This window comes from Protomyctophum bolini, assembly GCF_963924005.1.
Source record: "Protomyctophum bolini genome assembly, chromosome: 12".
Taxonomy (NCBI): Eukaryota; Metazoa; Chordata; class Actinopteri; order Myctophiformes; family Myctophidae; genus Protomyctophum; species Protomyctophum bolini.
The window spans coordinates 37,930,915-37,951,827 of NC_137873.1; the positions used below are offsets into that span (position 1 = coordinate 37,930,915).

Sequence of the window (20,913 nt, forward strand, 5' to 3'; positions counted from 1 at the left end):
GACCCCACTTTGGGAACCACTCACTGCCTTAGAGACCGTCTCAGCACATTCTCTGCGGGGAGCACTTTAACAAGCCTCAAACTGGGTAAAACCATTTTGTGACTCATCAAAATGGGAAGAGAATGCATATCAAAAGCCCGAGTCATACTTAGTTGCGCGTGGGTGTTCAATGTAGGCTAGCCGATCTACAGACTCACAAAGTGTTGCAGCAGCAAGAGGAGTGAGCTTGTAGATCAGCAAGCAAGTCTAAATCAGGGCCTAAACCCTAAAAATAGAGAAGAAGAACATGATATGCCTGACAGAAATAACACTCAAAGGTATGCTTCATTGCTCAGGGCAGCACTGCCCTCTGGTGGAGGAGGGAGGAAGTGTTGGTGCCAAAATGAGCTTTCATTCTAACCCATTTTGGACTGAGGTTGATTAAAAAACTAAAACTAAAACTAAAAAGGCGTCTGAATTTAAAAAAATCGTTTTCTGAAAAACCTATATTAGTGGTGCTCAACCTTTTTCATGGACCCCCAGAATTATCTGTATTTGGCCCGCCGACCCCATCTGAAAATATGTTGTTCCAGGGACCTCCTTAGAAGCAAAGATTTGAGTTCAAAAACGTTCGTTCTGAAAGAATATATATATATATATATATATATATATATTCAAAGATTTGCGACACATTTTCACGATTTAAAAAAAATTGCAGATCTACAAGCTCATAGCGCTGCACTTGGTGCTGCGCTATGAGCTTGTAGATCTGCTATTTTTTTTTAAATCGTGTAGATCTGCTATTTTTCAACAGCTATAGAACATAATGCTTAAAACACCAAAAAGGGTTTCCCGCCCATGAAATGAAACACTGCCCTCTCAGAACATATTCCAGAATAACTATAAATCTAACATGCTTGGATTTAGCATGTGAGAACTACTGCTGTGGTTTCTGTTGCAGATGTATTGGCTGTGAACATGTGTGTGCATGTCCCACAGGTTAGTTACCGACACCTGAGACAAAGCACATTTTGTTTGCCATGGATGGAGCGACCGCCATGTATCGACAATGCAGTCAGATTTGAGAAAATAAAAATAATGGAAAAAAGATTATCCACTTCGGCTAACAACAAAATTAAATTCCAAGACTCTTTATCTTCCAAGTCAAGTCAACATTCGTAATTGCACACTAGTCCTTCTGCAGAATCAATTAAGAGCATTTCTATTCCAACACTGCAGTAGTGTGGCAGGATTTGTGTACCTTGTGAAAAGTGTGCGTCGATACTAGCAAGGCTGAGAACGTTAACCCATTCAGGGCGGGCAGGAACCCCTTTTGGTGTTTTACAGAATTACGTTATACTTTAGCTATTGAAAAATAACAGATCTAGAAGCTCGTGGCGCGGCACTGAGTGCCTTGCTACGAGCTTAGGTCTGCTATTTCTTTTTAAAGAAATCGTGAAAATGTGGCGCAAACCTTTGAATATTATTCTTTCAGAGCGAACATTTTTAACTCAAATCTTTGCTTCAAATCTTTGCTACATATAATTCTGGGGGTCATTGACATGAAAATGTTTGAGAACCACTGACATAGAAACACAGGGATTTTCAGAAAACTGTCAGGATTTAGAAGGCATTTGTAGAATCAGGACTAAATGGGTTAAGACGTTATATAAACGCCCACACAGTAATGTTCCAAGGTCAGTAAGTAGCATTTTGCAATCCAACCTTGTGTTTTGTTTGTTTGTTACCAAATATACTGCAATGTCAAATGTCTCATGATAAAGAGGTTTCGCGGTACAGAGGTGACCAAGACCAGTGTTTCGTTCAGAAGAGCATGGATCTGTCATATGAACCAGAGCCATCTAATAGAAGAGTTACGACAATGAGGGGGCGGAAACCGTGCGCTCGGAGCGCTGTTCATGCAGCCTGAACTGAGACCAGATCAACGAGGGCGGTGCAAACAAGAGCTATTTTAAGCTTGTGTGCAACATGACAACTGTTTTAAAGTATTGTACAGTAACAACTAAAGTCTCTTTAATGTTTATGTTGTACCATTACTACAAAACAACCTAAAATAAAAGGGATTTAAGATCATTAAAGCTGGGCTGTTGCCTGAGTCCAATGCATTTCTGCCTACTTGTCCAGGACTTGTCCCAGTTGGTTGTCCCCATTCTCAATAGAAGTCTATGTAGAAGAGCCGCCATTGGACTGAAGCCCCACGAAGTGAACGCAGTTTGCGTAACTCTGTCTATTGACCTTTTGCAGACCGCAGCCATGTTGCAATCAGTTTGGAAGCACTCGTTTTCAGTAAAGCAACGTCCTGCATTATGTGCAAATTCAAAACAGGTGGTACGCAGGACAGTTGAGTGATATCTGACGAGCACTTCCAAACTCCAGCACTTAGAAAAAGAATCAAAGTAGCTCATAACATGTCTACGGTGGATTTTTATGAAACAAACACTTTGAGGATAGAAAGAGAATAATTCAAAAATATGGAAGGAAGTCCAGAAAGATTTTAAACTGCCTCAACTATCATCAGGCCTGTCTTCAATTGGGTGCATGGGAGGTTTTGTGCCTTCAAGACTAGATGCTGGGTTCCAGGGGTGGAGTTTGCTGCGACTGAGGTTCGTCCACCAGTTCTTTTCATCCAATCAGTTAAAGTTTGAACAACTCAGAAACGAGTTTAATCTGCCCAGAACTGATTTTTTATAGATACCTCCAACTAACACTATTTACAAAGACATGATGACTGGGACAAAATTCGAACCCCTTCGAGTTTGGAATCTCTTTTTATGGACATATAAAAGCATGGTTCATTCACCAAAGTAATTTCTATCTTATATCAAACTCTGCTAGAAAGAATTCTGGTATATAAAAGCCAAGTGGGAGGCAGAAATACAACCTTGGGGAGACAATTTTGTACTGAGAACTGAATGATGCTTCATGTATAAAATGTATTGTCTACCCCGGCAATGACAATAAAAACAATAAGAAAAAGAAAGATAATAATTCAAGGCTTTCCGTAGAGCTGCAAGGTTGGTGAGTTTGACATTGTGTGTAAATACAATCATCAGATAGGACTTTTCCGTTTGGATGAAATGGGCTGCCAATGGGAAGTTGCACCTTGTTAGCACCTTTGCCATTAACTAACTTATATGGTTAAGATGGCCGCCGCCGTCTGCACATGGAGAATATCTAAGGCTCTGATATGAACTAACCTTCGTAATGGCGTTGGCCTCACAGCGTGCACACAGCCAGTCGTCCAGGTTCGCCTCCTCAGCAGACACGCCATAACAACCTGAGGGGGAAGGAGGAGGAGGAGAAATAAACATCAACCGTCGCGACTCCCTTTTTTTTATCCGTTCCAGAAGGTCAACCGGGTATGGGTTTCATAGTCGTGGTGTGTGTGTCACTGGTCTGGTCACACTGCAGTATTTTTGGACGGCGGCAAAAACAGGATGATGCACAATTTTAAGATTGAATCGGAACGTTATTGAATAAAAAACATCAGGAGTCCCCTAGAAACAAAGCTGAAGCTGCTTTTGTAGGGAATGCTGATGAATCGTTTCAGACAGGTAGGACTGAACACATTTTGGGGCCGGGGAACCCCTTTTGGTGTTTTTATTGCATTATGTTATACTTTAGCTATTGAAAAATAGCTATTGAAAAATAGCAGATCTACAAGCACAGAGTGCCGCGCTACGAGCTTGAAGGTCTGCTATTTTTGAAAAATCGTGAAAATGTAGTGCAAATCTCTGAATATATATTATTTCAGAGTTTTTAACGTTTTTAACTCGCTTCTGGGGAGGTCCCTGAAACAACATATTTTCATATGGGGGGTGGCGACCAATTACATATAATCTTGGGGGTGATTCACATGAAAATGTTTGAGAACCACTGATATAGAAACAGAGGGTTTTTCAGAAAACTGTCAGGATTTAGAAGACATTTGTAGAATAGTCCTCAGGTACAGTATAGCACTCACAGAAGGAGTGATTTCCGTGAGAGACATTCAGCACAATGAATGATGTTTACACTGTATTCTAAAAATCCAGAGTTTTCATCCGTGTTGTCAAAACAAGTAAATAGTGAAGCCGTTCACGTTTGCAAACCAATGAACAATGACATCGAATGTGGCGTTTCTAAAGGCTCAGGCGTCTCACCAATGGCAGACAAACAAGACTGTCTAAAGCAATAACAGAAAAATACAATAAGAGTTGGATAGAGGCCAACCGAAAACTAGAATTAAAAATTATATGGTGAGAGCTACAGTCGAGTTGAAAACAGACACGGAGCTCAGGGGCGAAATGTTTCCAAAACATTGTGACCGTTAAAAGTTGGCAACCTTCTAAACCTAAACAGATATAGTGACTGAAGACCTGCTATTTTTCAATTGCTAAAGCACGACATGGTGCTAACACCAAAATGGGTTCCCGTTCAGAATGGGTTAACTGTACAAATGGAACCAAATGGACTCCTAAGGGTCCATTTGGTTCGGGGTTTTTTTTTTTCTTTTTGGTTTTCGTTTTTTAATAATTAAAAAGAAAGCGGATTTGTCGCGGACCTGGTGACGAGGCCAAACCGGAAATCAAGCCATTCTCTGGGCTGCTAGGGCTTCTGGGAAAATGAGTTCAATGCAAGTGAACGATGGGTTTGTTTGGACTACAACAGGCTGTCCATGCCGTTTTGGTTTGGCATCGTAATGGCAGCATGTTTTTCTCTTCAACAACAACCCAATGGGACAATTTTCTCGCAGATTTCCGTGAATCAAAGCTGCAAATACTTCCGGCTTATGCTCTAAACAAGGTAATAGATCGATCCCGGCAGCCGGTGGTTTGATTTGGTCTAATTTAAAGCAGTACAAGTGTTAATTAGTATCATCGGTAACACCTGGAGAAGGAAGTAGGAAGACTTATTCCGTGTGCATAATAGCCCATTACGGTAACAGGATATGACAGGGGGACGCATGACTAAGAGACATATCTGTAAACTCGTATCATTCAGGACGGGAACCTCTTTTGGTGTTTTTAACTAAGCATTATGTTATAATTTAGCTATTGAAAAATAGCAGATCCACCACCGACATAGAAACATAGGGTTTTTCAGAAAACGGTCCCGATTTAGAAGACATTTGTAGATGGTAGTATTTGACAGTAGTATTGCACTTTTTGGGCTTGTGTTCTTTCTGTCCACTAGGGGGCGCTCCCAGCGCATTTGCACAGCTTTTTGAAATCTTTATACCCATACCTAACACCACACCAAAATTCAGAAACTAGTCACCAAGAGCCAAATCTTGCTGATTTCTTACAAGTCCGCCCCCCCCCCCCCCCCCCGCTATTAGTTGTTTGTTTTTGTCCTATAAGACAGAACAAACAAACAAAAAAAAATCATTGTATTTATACTCTATCTGTACATATGACAAAAGAACCTGAACCTGAGAATATGGTCTCCAGGTTGAAAAAGAGCTTGAATTTTTTTTCCTTCTCCCTTACTGGCATGTACGCGGACACAGCACTGGGAACAGCTGACCAGCCGACTGGTGCCCTCGTCCGTGAGCCGCGGGTTGGAGAGCTGTCCCTCCTGGCTCTCGGTGGCCTTGCCACTGTGGCTGTTGAAGCACATCTCTGGGATGAGCGGCTTGGACCACTGTCTGCCGCCGGAGCGACGCACCACCGCCACGTTGGAGGAGCCGTCGCTGGAGCCCTCAGACTGTTTTTAAAGGAGAAGGAGAGACGGGGGAGAAAGGTTGGTTACCGATACACACATGGAATTTGTTTTTTTTTAAATATATTTTTTATCCCACGATTTTGTAACCCATTTTTCACCCCTGTGTCAATCATCTAAATGTGATCCTGGGCTCTATACACACCCTCCACCAACCTAGTCCCCCATATATGGGGAGAGCAACGGACTTGAACTCATGCTTCATGGAATTAGTTTGAATAAATAATAATACATCCGTTCACGGCCAAACACCATCCGTCCATTTTTAATAAAATGTGCCCAGCGATTTATAAACACGGAGCACTTTTAGCGACGGACCGGATCTTTGTCTGTAGCAGCTAAATGCAGCCAAAACACTCTCGATGCGATCCACAACAACGGGAGGTATGATTAATTCTAACGCGACTAGCGACGGGATCACGATGGGCCGTCTAAAACATAATCTTTGCTTAGAATTGGTTATTCACGTTTTAAGATTTTCGGTCTCGTCGGCAAAAATGGTGGGGAACATTTTCGATGACGTCGCACCGGAAAACAACATCGAATGTTGCGCAACAGACGCGCACCCAGCCTGTGGATCGGTTTTGATATCAATAATCTCTGTCCTTTTTAGGGTGTTAACTGTTGTTAACTCTTTGACTGGCAATGGAAGTAAAAAATCCTCTATGTGACATGTCTCGCGAATGTCATTTAATCCACCCCCAAAACATACTTTTTGTAAGCTAGTATCATATCATTTAGAGAAATGAGCCGCAAATCGAGCTCGTTTTGGCCCAAAAAAAGAAGAATCCGAAATATTAGCGTTCTAAAAAATGCCTCTCGTTCGAAAAACAGTGACGATGGGACCATGATGGCCAATTAATTAAAGAGATGTTAATTGATGACAAAGAGGACAGGCCTGACCTGGTGATGGGTGTGGAAGAGCAGGCATATGGAGCAGTAGGGGGCCTGCTGGCCCATGAGCGTGTTGTAGTCCTTCTCTGCCTGGGGGTCGCAGGGCAGACACTGCCACAGCCGAGCCACGGACTTGGCCCACTCCTCCCTCTCCCTGCGTCCACTCTGCACCGGCACGGTCACGTCTGGAAGGATGGAGATGAAAGCGTTAAGACCATTTTTGACCTGAGATCAGACTCTAAAAATGTCTTCTAATCTACATCCTGACAGTTTTCTGAAAAAGCTATGTTTACTATGTCAGTCGTTCTTTGATTTTTCAAAAATAGCAGACCTACAAGCTCCACCCCCTGCTATTTTTCAACAGCTAAAGCTTAAAATAATGGTTAAAAGTGGTAAGGGGATACAGATATAATAAATTGAATAGGATAAAAATAGAAGGTGGTGGTGGGGGGGGTTAGATTACAGTCAACATGCACAGTACATGTCAGTAAACCAGGGATTCATTTATGAATGAATATAATAAACGTTTTGTCTGGTCATACCCTCGTCACTGGTGACCTCTCGGAGCAGCGGGTGGTTGCGAGACAGTTTGCACAGCTGAGCCGCCTTCTGTTGCTTATTCACCGCCAGTGACTTGCAGTACGACTGCTCCCCTGACCCCTGGTGGACAGAGAGGTATAAGCAAAGAGGAAAGATCAAAGTTGTCAGCAGAGTGGAGCGTGTGCTCGTTTGGCAAAACATAGACATAAATGGGCCAAATTCCAACGACCCCAAATTTCGTTCACTCACACTTGGATCACTCCAGGATCACTGCCGGAAATTGGTGACCCCCGACGTCTTGACAAAATATGTGACCATCTTGTGGACTTCACACAACCAATGTGTGGAGATCTTAAATACGAGGCCTAAATACCACCAGGTTGAACAGGTGATAAACAAACTCTAATAAGCAAAGTTCAACGATTTACATTCGGACACTGACATTATGTGATGTCAGACCACAACGGCCGCTTCGCTAGGTCAATCAAAGCTTAATCTGGATTTTTTCCCCCTTTTTTTTTAATTCATGACTCTGACCTCTTAAGACATTTCTGATTGTATCTTGTGCTGTTTTTTTCCACGCTTTCTTGCACTGACCAATGGTCACTTTTTTCGTTTGGCCTTGCACAGTTGATTTTTTTGGTCTTGTTTTCTTATGAGACGTAATACACTTTATTGTTACACAATGATCGACTGTATATATGTTTTTGTTTATCCTCGTTTGCCCTGTTTATATATACTTTTATTATCATTATTGTTTCTTTATGCACCTTGCTTTTCCTTCTGCCTCGTTTCTTTTGCATACTACAGTACTTTTCCTTTTAATCCGTTTTATCCTTACTCGTATGTTGTAACCTTAACTGCTGTGCCGCCTCCGGGCGACTTATTTTCCCCTGTGGGATAATAAAGGTATCCATCCATCATGTCTACACGATTGTTACATACGTCAGCAGGTCACCAATTTCACCGTAACACCACCATGCTGGAGTTACCGAGTGTGAGTGAGCGAGTGGCCGAGATTTTGGGGGGTATTGGAATTTGGCTTATAGAAAGCTAGACGCTTCCTTGGGCTCTGGGGCGTTGTTGTTGTATGTGTTGTATGTATCAGCAGTATCGTGTAGCCAGACAACTAGAAGAGGCCACAGTCTGGTGGCCACGTGAGACTATTGGTTCTTCACAGAAGCTTCCGCGTACAGAAAAAGACACGCTGCGGTTGTCACTCGAGTGGCAGCATTGGCGTAGCGTGCTTCCCAGCCCTCGCGTTGACATCGCTCCAATGAACTGCAAGGCAAAGGTCAATGAGCCATCTAAATTCTATTTATATCTATGGTTGCAAAGACCTAACTTTGGAGGTCTCTCTATCTGCACACTAGCGAGGCATGCTGGGAGCACTGTGCTTGCTGCTGCAGACCCCCCTTCTCTGGCAAAGGATTTAGGTCCGTTTTAGTCCCTTGCGGGCATCACTTGTGGTCACTGGCGGCGAGCACTACTTACGTGACGCTTGGGACTGGGAGCAGTGATCGCTTTGGTGTCGCTTTGCTTTGTTTTTCCGGTGGAAGTGGTGGTGATGTCCTGAAGGATAATAGTGTCACCATCCCGAAGGCACGAGTGGTTGGTCTGTGGTTTGAACAGCATGATAGCCATGTTATCCACAAAAAGCAACCCTAGTCAACTATTAGTCAACTAGTCAACTATTAGAAATAAGACCAAAAAGACAGCGTTTGTTCTCCAGCACCAGCAGAGTGAGAGGACCACCACCAGGATGACCAAGAAGCGTTGCGTTAGCGCCGCAGCCGTTAGTTACAAGTAGCGCTCTCAGAGATTAGAATACCAACATTGTGCTGAAGAATGCAACAGTACAGTCACCTCACCGGCAAATACCAATACTTTGGAATAGTGGCTTATCTCCCTCTTTAGCATGTATTTTAACCCATTTTAGCCAGGCGGGAACCCCTTTTGGTGTTTTAAATGCATATTTATGTTATAATTTAGCTATTGAAAAATAGCAGATCTACAAGCTCGTAGCGCGCCACCGAGTGGCGTGCTACGAGTTTGTAGGTCTGCTATTTTTGAAAAATCGTGAAAATGTGCCTTACATTTTTGAATATATATTCTTTCAGTGTTTCAGTTTCGGAGGTCCCTGGAAGTGGATCAACATATTTTCAGATGGGGGTCGGTGGCATATTACATATATAATTTTTGGGGTCCTTGACATGAAATATTGAGAACCACCGATGTAGAAACAGAAACGTTTTTTTTCTCTTTTTTACGTCAGGCCTAAATGGGTTAAAGATTCTCAACTGTACAGCCTCAAACGATGTCACAGGATAGCAGCAATATTTCAAATGATTTGTCCGAGGTAACAGGTGGCATGACATCGTACAATACTTCTTGGCTCTATGCAAGGCCATAAAGAAAGAAATGACACCACGTCACTTTCTTAGCGTGGCAATTTCAGCTGTCTCAGACTGACACAGTGGAAGGTAAACTGGAGCTAAAGGTTTGATGGCATGCAAGTAAGTGCCTGGTAGACAGTGATGTAAACAGGTTTTCAATGTAATGAGTCCCAGGGACATTGTATGAGTCCCACTTCAACAACGTTAGGAGTCATATTATTATGCAAAAATATTTATGCAAAAAAAATGCAACCCATAAAACATGCCATAAAACTTGTCCGAGGCTTAAAAAAGGGTCTTTAAATCAATACTTTTTGAAACTTCTATGAGGAATTCTCTTCCGGGCCCGTCGACAGGGGTGAGACTAGTGCAACGCTCTATGGTGTAACATGTGTTAGAAAAAGGAGATCAACTCAATCTAAATGTCTGTTTTGCTGCCGATTGATCATAAGGTTGTGTTCTTCTTTTGCACACTGAAGCCACAAGAGGGCAGCAGAACATTGCAACTGATAGGTTTGCAAGTTTGACAAATGCTGTAGTCAAGTGGAATCAGTAGAGCTGAAATTAACCGACTAAAAAAGGTGGACCTAATGAAAAAGGGACAATCCATTACAAAGTGATTGGCTTTTATCACTCATTATATATTTCATTATCAGTCTGTGCACCCTATCCGCTCTACATGATTCTCCAAATAGTCTCTGAAGCCAGATCACTCTTTCACAATCAAACGTTCCATCTCGAGACTCTATTGTCCAAATAAAAGGGAAGAGGGATGTAATATCTGGCTAGCATGCGTATAAGTCCACAACGCAGAACAGAACACACAGAGCGCATGCGATACTGACAAACGTTGTGAAGCTCATGCATTTTCTATGGAGAGAGAGTTCTAAAAACAGAACACACACACACACACACACACACACACACACACACACACACACACACACAAGAAAACCAACCTTTCGCGCATTCTTCTTGGAGGTGTCCAACTCCACCTTCTTCACCTTCTTCACTTGCATTTGTGTTGGTGGTGGTGTGTGGGCGGGGGGAGCAGACAGGCTGGGGAGCTCAGCATCATCATCATCATCATCGACAACATCAACGTCCTTATCCTCGTCTGAATAAGTCCGCGCCTCCATTGGCTCTTTGGACTGCGTCTGCTCCTCCTCCTCCTCCTCCTCCTCTGCGGGATGCGCCTGCGCCACAGCCTGCTCTGCTGCCGGCTGCTGCGGCTGCGTCTGCCTCTGCGCCACCGCCTCCTCCTCCTCCTCCTCCGCCTCTGGACTGTCTGCTTTGGTCTCCTCGAGGTTTGGACGTTGGACATGAGGCGGCGTAGGCGGCTGCGTCGACGTTAGTGCGTGGTGGTGGGACACCTGCGTGTGAGCCTTGTGCTGGAGGAGGTGGTGGCGAGGCTGGTGCTCTCGGGCGTAGCTGTGCACCTGCAGCTGCAGCGTCGTGTGAGGCTTGTTGTTGCTCGGACGGTGGCCGCCGCCGTCCTGCATGGCGTACGTGTGCACGTGGAGCGCCTCCTTGGGGCTCAGAGTCTTGTGAAAGAGCAGACTGGCGACGCCCATCTTGCGGGGGGCGGGCTGTGTCGCCGACGTGTCGTCGGCGTCGTCGTCTTGGCGCCAGGCCGGCGGCGGCGCCAGGTGGTGGTGGCCGTTCCGGTGCCAGGACGGAGAGGAGATGGCCGGCGCTCGGGTCTTGGTGTAGTGAGGGGGACGAGTCGCCTCGCTACCGCCGCCGCTCAGACACCGGCGGAACGGGTCCATTAGGGTCAGCTTGGTCGGTGTGACGACCAACTTTGGTGGGCCTGGAAGGACAATGTTTGGTGTCAATAATAATAACTTTATTTGTATAGCACTTTTTTTTTTAAACTAAGTTTACAAAGTGCTTCACATACAATACACACAAAACAGGCAATTCAAATCAACAATGGAAATTAATAAAATACAAAAATAATGAATAATAATAGATAAAAAGCAGAAACGGGAACTGTTCATTCAAACTCATTAAAAGCCTTTATATAATAGTAGGTTTTTAAGTCTGTCTAAGTTCCAGAGGTAGTTGGTTCCACAGCAGTGGAGCCCTAGCAGCAAAGTAGAGGAAGGATGCAGGACCACATTTCTATATTTCTAAGTTTAAACCCATTCTGGGGGGCCGGAACCCCTTTTGGTGTTTTAAGTCACTGGAACAACATATTATCAGATGGGGGTCGGCGGCCAATTACATATATTTTTGGGGGGTCCTCGACATGCAAATGTTTGAGAATGACAGAAAACTGTCAGGATTTAGAAGACATTTGTCGAATCAAGCTCAGGTCTAAATGGGTTAAGTTGTGATTTAGCTTTTGTCCTAAATCATCAGAAATATATAAAAAAAAAGTTAACATTAGCCCAAAGCCCTTCCAGACGTAGTATCATTTAGAAACTGTTCACATCATGATACCTTTAGTCCTCCTGCAGTCTGGCGACGCGGTGCGCGGCGGCATCAGGCTGAGCCTGGGCCTCTTCCCGTACTGCTTCTCCTTCTCCTCCTCGTCCTCCTCCTTAGGAACCACCTCCTCAGGCACCTCCAGACAGACCCGGTGTCTCTTGGTTTCAATCCTCTGTGTGTGGCTGTGGGTTCACCCAAGCAGAGAGTAGTGCATTAGCTAGCTGTACAACAAGCAGGGAAGGTTTCATTATGTTTGTTTATCGTGTTAACGGATAATATACTTGTTGAGCAGAACTGGGGCTAACACCACTCAATCTAAACCAGTGGTTTTCAACCAGTGGTACTTGAGGGGGTTCCAGGTGTCCCCAGCTGACCGATGGAGGAGGGTTGGTAACCAAATGGACCCTTTTAGATCTTTAACTCTTGAGCGTAAAATGAAACCAAATGGACCCATACGGGCAAAAACTTCTTATTGGCCATTTCCCCAAACCATAAGCCCTCAATCATTGAATTGAATGGGGCTATGGGGTGTTGTGCTAATTCGCTTATTTCCATCAAAATAAGTAGTAAAGTGTGCCGCTTGGGATATTATTTACATTATGAAGAGAGGATATATACACCACAAAACAAATGTATGAGCGATGGAAATAAGCGAATTAGCACAACACCCCATAGCCCCATTCAATTCCCATTCAATTCAATGCAATTCATGTAGAGCTTATGGTAGTGGAAATAGCCAATAAAAACCTTTTGCACAAAATAACCCCTGGACCTCTTTGGTGGGGACGTAACAACTACAAAGAAACGTAAGCAAGACTTTTACTATGGAATTCTCCTTTAAACATCTGCATTACTTCATCTTTCAAGAAGTCTACACAACGAGAGAATGTAGAAGAATTGTTATTTTGATAAACGTTTGCCAAAAGCATGGAATTGTTCGTTTGAAATGTTCGTTTTTCAGGCCAAATGTCATCAAATGGTGGTCCGTGGCTCAAAAGCTGAATAAATTGTGGGCCCTGAAATGAAACGGGTTGAAAACCACTGATCTAAACACACAAGAATCATGCAAGAACATTTTTACCTCTTCCTTTCTCCCTCCTCCACACAGCTTTCCTGGGAGCTGCTGTCACTGTGGCTTGTGATGTCATTGAAGCCCTCCACCAGGAACTCCTTGGCCTCCGGGGTGGGCCGCGAGTGGTCAATGGCTGCCGTTTCTCGGCCCTCCATCCACTGTGCGTATCGCTCCGGCTGATACTTCTTTACAAACACGTCCATGGAAATCTTCACCATGTCTTTGCGACATGAGCACTGAAAGAGTGTGACAGAGTGGAGATACAAAGTAATTACCCAAGCACTGAGTGATAGGGAAGATTTTTGGCAATAGATATTTGTCTGCAACTCATCCACCAGAAAACAAACTCGTTGAGCTCTTATTATCATCAGGGTTCCCACACATGTTTTCCAATGAAATTTAAAAACTTTTCCGGAATATTTAACCCAATTTCCAGGACTATGACGTTCCGCTCATGCGCTGCAGCTGCACAGGTTGGTGTCACTTGACAAAGGAACAGATCTACATGCATATGCAACAAAGGTTGTTACATATTTTGTGTAAAAGTTTATTGGAAATGTTTTTTATTTACAAAATAATTACCAAAACAAATGCATAGTCAAATTATTTTTTTTCCAGGACATTTCAAAACTTTTCCAGTACTGGAAAAAGTCATTTCTAATTTCAAAACTTTTCCAGGAATTTCATGTCCGTTGTGGGAACCCTATATTATGTTCTCTTACTTTGACATATAGTATGCAGTTACAAAAGAACAATATTCTAGTTTAGTTTATTGTCATTATAATTTAAAAAAAACAGTGAATTCTAATGCGATGAAAACCTTGTGCTCTGGTCATGGGGTAATTTAAGGGCAAAATATTTGCCAAATGGTAGTTCTCTCACCAGTATGGCTTGCTTGCCGTAATCGATCCACCTCTGGGTGGCGAAGTTGGTTGACTCTGCACAGTTGAAGCCATGGTTAAAGCCAGCATGATAGGCGTAGGGGAAGGTCACCATGAACTCACCGGTCTCCTGAGTGATCTGGAATAAAACATTAACAAGAATAATGATTTGTGTCTACAATGTATGAAGATCATCTTTCTGGACAGGAACCCCTTTTGGTGTTTTAAGCATTATCTTATACTTTAGCTATTGAAAATTGGCAAACTGGCAAAACAAAGCTCTTTTAACATGAATACTGTACATACTGTACAGAACCCAAATATGGGTGCCCGGCCTGAGGGGGTAAGATACCAATAGGGGTTCCCGCCCAGAATGGGATAAATGAGCTATCCCAGCAACACCATAGTGAATCTGATTTTTTTTCCCTCCTATACCCAGCTTGTCTTTGTGTGAATCATAGCGATGATTTGATTGGCTGATCACCCCATAGCGACGATTTGATTGGCTGAGCAAAGCACGTATTGCGGATAAAAAGTGAGGACCGAAAAAGGGAGGACGCAAATTGTGATTGGCCAGAATGAGATGTACGATGATGAAAGCACCCCTCACTTCACAAGGGTGTGATTTTCTTTCTTGCATGCTTACAGTATATACACCAGTTAACAGTCAATCAAGTGCAAATATTAAGAGCTAATAGATCGACGTACCTTCTCAAAGGGAATGCCATATTTCTTCAGTATAGAGGGGGAGATGAGGGTCATCTTGTGTCTGAGAAATGCTTCACAGTTTTGGGCACTGCCAGGAAAGAACCCTAGAAGCATTGAGAGAGGGTATCCCTGTTGAGTTCTCAAAAGTACATACAAAAAAAATGATATTTTTATTTATGGTTTTAAAATCATACCCTGTGCCAGACGCTCCATTCTCTTCCCATGCTCTGGAGGAACACAGTACCTGCAGAGAATCCCCAACAACATTGCTCAGTCACTCGTAGCGTAATAGGCATATAGTTACCTATTTATACGTCTGAAATTACCCAAGTAGACACGCCCTTTGATTTCTATTAGCATTGCTACAAATGCTTTCAGTCTACCAGTGGATTGATATCTTTGTTATACAGTATGGGAGACCTAATGCGGAAGAGAGAGGAGTATTTACCAGGACTTGGGTTCCCCAAAGTGCAAGTAGTTGATGCTGTACAGGTCCATGTCTTCAGTGTGCCAGGCAAAGGTGGTCTTCCACATGCCAAAGTACAAGTAGGGCGTGTTCACTCCCTCGATGGTGATGCCACTGTCGTGTTCCACAGTGTCCAGGATGGTGTTCAGGCGAGAAATGTTCCACTCTTTCACATCCTGCAGGAGATTTGTAGGACCAGTTATACATAAATAAAACGAGAAACGATGACACCAAATCAACATGGATGTAATCGTGGCTATCGTTGGCTCATTATGTGAAGGCAAAATTAAAATGAGGGTCATGAACTCAAAACCCAAACAAATACCGACTGCCATGTACAGTTTCCACAACAATGACACAACTTACAGCGCCGTAGAGGCTTCCATTGACATCGGCGCCATAGATGGGAGGGTTAAAGGTCACATTCTTCCAATACTTCCTTTCCAGTTCCTCAAAGTTAGCACAACGTGGGCTGCAAAATCTTCAAAAGCAATAAACCAACTTTAGTGAATAACTAGTGATGTATAAAGCTCACCCATTAATACAATAACAATATTATAATAATGCTACCATCAACCTCCAGCAGGACACAACCCTGATGAATGAACAAATGCAACGCTATATACAGTTCTACCATATCTGGTACTGCTCACTTGTCACTGTTGGCCATCTTGCGGAACTCACTGACAGCCATGGGTTTCTTCTGGATGTTATACTGCGTGAACAGACCAGACTGGCCAGTCACCACCTGCTGAATGGGTGCTGGGATTACCAGGTCATCTATGTCATTATAGTTGTGCCTGGGCTTCCAGTCCTTTGGTGGGACAATCTTTTGGAATAGAGAATTGCACAGTGATGGGCATGTGATTATTATTGGTAATGGTAACAAAAAAATACGTACAGGAAAAAGAAAGGCGGTCTGCACGCTGTTCAGCAGTTAGTTTTAGGTAGTTTTATTTAACCCATTCTGGGCGGTGTTTTAAGCATTTTGTTATACTTTAGCTATTGAAAAATAGCAGATCTACAAGCTCATAGCGCGGCACTGAGTGCCAGTACCGCGCTGCGAGCTTGTAGGTCTGCTATTTTTGAAAAATAGCAAAAATGTGGTGCAAATCTTTGAAGATATATTCTTTCAGAGCTAACGTTTTTAACTCAAATCTTTGCTTCCGAAGAGTCCCTGGAACAACATATATTCAGATGGGGGTCGGCGGCCAATTAAATATATTTTTGGGGGCCCTTGACATGAAAATGAGGTTTTTCAGAAAACTGCTAAACTGCTAAACAGTACGTGGACTGCCTTTTTCATGCGATTATTAGTGACAGTCAAGGCTGTCAAGCAACGCAATAGAGACGAGATGTGGCTTGATGAACAATGTTTGACATGCCAGTTGGCCACTATAGTGATTAGAAATAAGTAAAAAAACTACAAGGTAAAATAAACAATTGAAGTCTGTTACAAACCGCCATACTCCAGTAATTCCAACAGTTATTGTAGACATAATGTTGCGATATTTCAAAGAATTACTCAAAGCTGAAGCAGATAGATACACTATGTTGACTCCATGCTCACTTTGGCCAGGCCTGCTTTGTGCGCTCCCTGCGACTCCATGTAGGCGATGTATCGACTGAAGTCCTGGAACTCCTCCACAGTGGGACGAAATGTCATGATGGCCTTGGGATTCAGGGAGACTGAATCCGAAGCCATTGCAAATCCCAGCCAGTGGCAACCCCTAAAAGATCAACAAAGAAGCCCAGCAGCCCCGCAAAAAATCGATGTTATTTCTTATGTGATATGTATAGTTCAACAATTTATTATTACAGACCCTGCTAACCTCTCCAACTCTCAAGGGCAACAACAACCACTTGTCACGACGATGATGCCAGTCATATATTTTGTGATATTTACTATAAATGGACCAAGTCTCTGTCTGTCTTTGTGTGTACTGTTGTAATCCACGTAACTCGAAAAAACATATTTTTGTTCTGCTTTCAGTGAGGAAAAGTCATTTCTAGCGTTTCTAACCACATGATGCAATCATGCACTACTGAGCCGTTTGTTCTTCCTGCTGACAAAAAGTGGGTGTGTTGTTGTCAATTTACAAGTCCACAAGCTAGCTGCAGCATGCATCCATGACGTGGTGTTGAGTTACGGGTGCGGACAGAAAACAGCATGTTTTGTGCTTGTGCAAAGAAGATCCTCCTGGCTTGTTTCGGAAAGGATCAACGTATGTGAAAGTGCCTTAACAATGTGAATTAAGTCAAAACAGCGCAACGCTTTCATTGACAAGCACAATGCATGCACGACTGTCAGAGGAGTGGCGAAAATGCAGACTAAAGTGTCACATTAAGTAAGAAATCACTCTCTACCTCCCTCTCTTCATATCTCTCCCCCTTCCCTCTCTCTTTCCCTCGCCACCGTCTCTCTCTCTCTCTCGCCACGTAGTTGTGGCGTTTACTGTTTACCGTCCCCGATGTATGTCGTCTCTCTCCTGCCTCCTCTTTAACAGATGTCGCCCAAATCAAACCCGATTTAGCTGATTAGCTGGATGTAAACTACCGGTATTAGTTTTAATTTGTAGGCAGTAATTAGTAAAGTAAAGTGTGACTGAATGTCACTGGAAGATATTCATGATTCTCTGTTGTGTTTGTCAGCCACTGACTGAAGCCAGCTGTAGGCAGATGTTTTCAAGTATAGGCCTATATTTCATTTGAGTATTTTGCCTTTTTTCCTGACTTATTGCACTTATTACATTGTTGCACTGTTACTATTCACATTTGGTGAATGAAGCCTGATTCTTGATTTGGAATCAAGTATGTCCACTTGTCCAGAGAGCCTTATTATATCCAGAGAGCCTGAACCCATTCAGTAGGAAACATTATGTTTGTTTCCAAAACTGTAATTTATAGGCATGTTATTATTTGTACCAATCCAGGAGACTGTGATATGGCTTATTCATTTCAGTGGTATTGGCCTCTTGGTTATCTCATACCTCTTGGTTCATGTTCTCATCACATTTTGTGAATAAAAGCCTCATTTTGTAACTTAATTTCATTAGTATGACAATAATTTTGTTCAATGAGGTTTGGCCTTTCCTAGATGGAAATGTAGTCTGTTTTCTGTGCGTTTCCTCAATATTTAGACTACTCATGAGTCATAGTGTGTTAGAAAATCACGGACAAAAGAAATCCAATATAGGACCAACATTATTTGGGCTTGCGGCCCTTGGACTTTTGCTATTTCGCCGAGTGGCCCCTGAGACAACCCCTTGCATTATCCCCAATGGCAGTTCGTTGCAAGAGTTGCATTACTATGGAGTGGCATTAACACACACATGGCGCCCCATGTGTGTTAAGGCCATTCCATAGTAAAACATGGTTTACCATTTTTGGCAAAATACTCAAAAATTACGCATATAAAATAAAACAATGTACCTAATACCTAGGATTGTCCCCTCCTCTACATACGTACGCCTTCTCTGATTGGCCAGGCGCAGCGTCTCTTTAACTCGGCCCGAGTAGTCAGCTAGCATCAAATACTTAGCTACCATGCTAACGTTAACTCACGTCTAGCTTGCTTTGCTTGCCTATTAGGTGTCCCACTCTCTCAGTCGTGCAATATGAAGTGCACGGCCATCATACAGTATGCCATTATAAGAATGAGGCTGTCAGCTCGGTTTATTTCGCATGAAACGTCCGCGAAACGAGCTCACGTTAGCTAGCAAATGAATGGCCGGGGGTGCACGATGGACACCGACTATTACCTGAAAACGTGCAGTATCTAATCTAGAGCGCCATATCTTAACCCATGAACACCGACCGCTTGGTTAGAATGTCAACATGGGTGAAACTTTCGCAAATGTCCCTAATACGCTAATTAAACAAGTGGCAAATTACATTGTCGTTATAAATACGCACACTGCACCGTGTTGGCTATCTGGAAGAGCAAAACTATAGACCCTATGTTGTCATTTTAAAATACGGTAAGTGAATTGTTGTAGACAGTCCCGCTGTAAATAGATTCGTCCCGCATCCTCGTTTAGCTAACGGCAACTAGAAGACTCTTGCACCTTAGCAGCAGCTCAGTTAGCTGGGCTTAAGGGGCTAACGTTCTGCTGATGATGGACGGTGGTGAATCTGGTGATGATGTATTTATGTAGCCAAGGCAGCCCCAACCAACGGCCCAAAACAAGTGCGAACATCCTTACCAACTCTGTGCCAACTGGGTTCAGGCTACGGTGTGATCAGCACTCACTCACGGACGGTGGTTCATCGATGATCGAAGACAACGTGAATAAAATATGATCCAACTGACGTGACGATTATTAAACGTTGGCTGGACCAATTCACTCAGTCAGCCGCCAGTGGTGAACCAACGCGAGCTCCCTGTCCTCCATTACTTCTTGTTGTACACATGCGCACGCGGCACGCACAGTCGCACATCCTCCCCGGTGTTGTTTACAACCAACACACACACATGGGGATGGGACACGGAACCATGAAGATGGGCGTATGTTGTTCTTATCAGGTTCTTATGTACCGCGGCTGTTGTACATGGCTTCATTACTTATCATGGTCATGGTACTATACCAGTGACTAATGTCTGTCTGTGTCCTCCATTACATTTTATTACCAAACTTTTGTGTCCTGTTCTTTTGCAGTTTCCGGCAGCATAACTACTAGTGAAAAGTAGTTGAAGGACCGCCTCCTACAAAATAAATAAATAAAAATAAAAATGCTTGACAGGCATGTGAATTGACCAACCACGGACCTCCTTAGAAGACCAACACCATGGACAGCCCCGCCAATCAGAGGCTTAGGATTTCCTGAGCTTTTTTTCCCTCCACTAGCCTCGGTCCCAGGCGGTTTTTCTATGGCAAAAAGCCAGATATGACATGCCCGGACCAGTCCAGCTGCAGTCAGTGCCAGTCAGGGGCTTCTCGACCAGTCTGCGAGTTGCTGTTCTGTTGCCTTGCCCCCCCTAGGATGCAAGAGTGACGCTTCTCCTAGGATGACAGGGGAAGAAGGGCACCCATCTTGTATGGGCGAATCACTTGAAAACAAAAGTAAAACCTTACCAAAGTAACAACTGTGTGAGGTCTTGATGCACATAACACAAGCCAAGCCTTATTTCTCTGCACTGAGTCTATGACTGAGAGGCAAAAGCACACCTCACTAGCTTTGAATTATTGTGATCTTTGTCGTATAATTTTAAGAATATCACATGTATTTTCCATAACTGTTTATTTGACAACAGTCACAATAATTCAAAGATATATATATATATATATATATACACACATACACACACACTTGGGTCAAAATATAGGCCTAATAAAGAGAGCTTGTATAATACTGTATGCTATGTCTATCTATCTTTGTTAAAAAGCAACCATAAAATACATCAACACATACCATACCATAAACAAAGACTAACTAAAATACATCAACACATACCATACCATAAACAAAGACTAACTAAAATACATCAACACATACCATACCATAAACAAAGACCAACACATACCATACCATAAACAAAGACTAACTAAAATACATCAACACATACCATACCATAAACAAAGACTAACACATACCATACCATAAACAAAGACTAACACATGAACTGCAAACATTGGTTTTATTTCATGCCAGGAAAGGCACATTCATTTGACAGTTCAATGAAACAGTTTTAGGCTATATATAATTTGTCTTATGCATCTACAGTCGGGCAGTGCATAATATGTTAGGATTTCCATAACTGCAACAATAACATTAACACATTATCATCCACAAATGATATAGCACATTGGAGCACTG

General features: G+C 43.0%; 1 protein-coding gene across 2 annotated transcripts in view; it reads right to left on the bottom strand.

The window, feature by feature from the left end:
- kdm4ab (lysine (K)-specific demethylase 4A-b) overlaps positions 1-19,646 on the bottom strand; it is a 33,940-nt gene extending 14,294 nt beyond the window's left edge. The window contains exons 1-16 of one of the 2 annotated variants that reach the window (XM_080777395.1): positions 19,302-19,646; positions 16,667-16,826; positions 15,750-15,925; positions 15,463-15,577; positions 15,079-15,272; positions 14,825-14,874; positions 14,631-14,734; positions 13,924-14,061; positions 13,051-13,277; positions 11,982-12,151; positions 10,493-11,346; positions 8,632-8,754; positions 7,140-7,257; positions 6,607-6,782; positions 5,472-5,688; positions 3,198-3,277 (exon numbers count right to left, since the gene is read on the bottom strand). In XM_080777395.1, coding sequence (XP_080633521.1) covers positions 3,198-3,277; positions 5,472-5,688; positions 6,607-6,782; positions 7,140-7,257; positions 8,632-8,754; positions 10,493-11,346; positions 11,982-12,151; positions 13,051-13,277; positions 13,924-14,061; positions 14,631-14,734; positions 14,825-14,874; positions 15,079-15,272; positions 15,463-15,577; positions 15,750-15,925; positions 16,667-16,801 — 2,877 coding nt within the window. In that variant the 5' untranslated portion in view covers positions 16,802-16,826; positions 19,302-19,646. The remainder of the gene's footprint in view (positions 1-3,197; positions 3,278-5,471; positions 5,689-6,606; positions 6,783-7,139; positions 7,258-8,631; positions 8,755-10,492; positions 11,347-11,981; positions 12,152-13,050; positions 13,278-13,923; positions 14,062-14,630; positions 14,735-14,824; positions 14,875-15,078; positions 15,273-15,462; positions 15,578-15,749; positions 15,926-16,666; positions 16,827-19,301) is intronic. The other variant, XM_080777396.1, reaches the window with a different exon arrangement.
- Positions 19,647-20,913: the final 1,267 nt, after the last annotated feature.